Below are 2,021 nucleotides of genomic sequence, written 5' to 3'. Positions count from 1 at the left end.
TTAGGTAGCTTTCACAGGTCTGCATCGGCTTTTACAAATTTCTTTTCTTATATTTTTATTTCTCTGTTTCACTAAGGAATCATGTCAATCGCTTTTCAGTAACATAGGATGAATTAGGCTTGTCCTTTCAGTCAGCTTTCCCGCACAATGCTCACTTCAATGTACTTGATGCCCACTTTTTCGTTGCTGGCATCAGCGTATATTTCCAGAAATAGGCCTTTTTGAGCATTCAGCTTGTGTTGGAAAATCATTTCACTGCTGAAGCCGCCATCGTGGGAAGTAAAACAGGTTCCCCACCGGTCAGACAGACCTAGCTTGGTCTCGACCCTTCCCGGGTAGTAAAACTCGGCAGGCTTCGGCAAAGGCGAGCCATAACGACGATCGCTACCCATTGTGTTGCCGCTGCTTCCCTCAAGTGGATCACAAGGAGACGCATTTTTGTAATTGTTTTTGTCGCGAATATGAACACCAACAAAAAACTGACCGTCGGAAATCACGTACGAGGGATCGCTTTCTCCCTGACCGATATTAATGTCAGTCCCGATGACCATTTTTATAACAAGGTTTGCATCGGCGTTTAGCGTTTCTGCTGGAATGAGTGGCACTTGTATGAGGCGAGCGTAATTCACTGGTGCGCTCAGGAAGGTCAGTTTAGTGGCAGTCACGGTATGTTGATGGTAGATAAAGCTTGCTGCATTCACTAACTTCATGGGTGTAAACAGCTGGTAGTAAGGAATTTTTTCCTGGAACAAAAAGTATAAGTTTTAGTGGAAATTGTAATTACAATGTACGCGTTACGCGTTGTTGACTTATGGGTGTTAGGCTTCATTAACTGCGTTGAACAATTCTGTTGTTAAAAATTTCTTTACTTGTATTAAAACTGTCCTCCTCGCATCGGAAATTTTGCGTCGGCAAGTTTCAGCTGGACTAAATATGCTTGACAGAGAAATGATTTGTGATTTGTGGCGCCCTTATGTTGGGGGTACTCCCTTATATAGGCTATATACGTGCGGCGCCAAAGGGTATGTTTTTTTAGCCGTTTTGGTCTGAAACTAAGGGTATCAATGTCGACCATTTTGGTCTGAAATAGGGTATGGTTTGTGCATGCTAGTCTTGAATTGGGTGTGTTTTTTAGAAGAAGCTACTTCTTCCTCATTAGGCGATAAGACCATTTCCCTTTTAATGTTTACGTCAACCGTGTACGTGCCGTAACATTTTGTCGCGCGCTCCGGTCACGCGTCAGGTCTGAAATAGGGTAGGGAAAATAACAGGGTTTCAGAAAGCGTGCCGCACACCCGCACTAAATTTTTCTGGAAGTACCCCCTCCCCCCCCCCCCCCCTTAAGATTCAGTTAAGGTGTAAGCGTGTGTCAGGGTAATTGGATATATTTTACGTGTTGCGTGGGCTATTTCAGTGTGATCATGTGAAGGTCTTGGCCTTCGATTGTAAGAGAAACGGGTATTTCTCAGTCCCCACTAACTTTATAAACGAAAATTGAAAGGCTGTTTCGGGAGTTTTAAATTTCGCGATTTTGTGAGAAATATTATAGTGAACAACAGAAATATTTACCGTTTAATGTAACATGTTTCTAACTCATTGTTGGGTCGGGTGTGTATACTGAAAAGTGCGACGAAGAAAGGTAATTTTCGTACCTAAAACTAAACCCATCAAGTCTGCAACTAATAGCAACTATGATAGTTTCATTGTTTTACGTAATATCTTGATAATTTTCGCGAGAGTTGATAACTTAACTACGTGTAGATAAGGGCCTTCAGTTCTGAAGAGCTATCCTTCGAGGATTATGCACAGTAGACCATAAAGGAATTCCATGCTATAATGTTGTGGTAGCATATACATTTATGCAGGTTGTGAAATATAGAGTTAGAAGTTTCTTACCTTGGTCTCAGCTGAAGAATGCTGCACTGAGAACAGTGCAGCTAAGAAGATCAACACTAGCATTATATGAAACAGATTATAGGGAACGAATCGTTCTGGCATGCGGTAGAGCAGAAATAAAGGGG

At 42.1% G+C, this 2,021-nt stretch overlaps 1 protein-coding gene across 1 annotated transcript; it reads right to left on the bottom strand.

Annotated features, from left to right (window-relative positions):
* LOC140937457 (uncharacterized) lies at positions 1–2,021 on the bottom strand. The gene is made up of 2 exons (XM_073387029.1): positions 1,897–2,021; positions 1–743 (listed from the first exon to the last, which is right to left on the bottom strand). Exons 1-2 carry the CDS (start codon positions 1,996–1,998, stop codon positions 132–134), a joined length of 714 nt encoding a protein of 237 aa, XP_073243130.1. The 5' UTR covers positions 1,999–2,021; the 3' UTR covers positions 1–131.

The sequence above is a fragment of the Porites lutea genome, chromosome 1 (genome assembly GCF_958299795.1).
Source record: "Porites lutea chromosome 1, jaPorLute2.1, whole genome shotgun sequence".
NCBI classification, from domain to species: Eukaryota; Metazoa; Cnidaria; class Anthozoa; order Scleractinia; family Poritidae; genus Porites; species Porites lutea.
The sequence above is the reverse complement of the archived record's forward strand: the minus strand, read 5'-3'. Positions and strand labels throughout refer to the sequence as shown.

Bases quoted from the DNA above. Each gene is read 5' to 3' on its own strand.
- LOC140937457 (XM_073387029.1), bottom strand. From the start codon at position 1,998: ATGCCAGAACGATTCGTTCCCTATAATCTGTTTCATATAATGCTAGTG. The intron at 744-1,896 runs GTAAGAAACTTC...TTTTTGTTCCAG, and splicing joins ATTCTTCAGCTGAGACCAAG to GAAAAAATTCCTTACTACCA.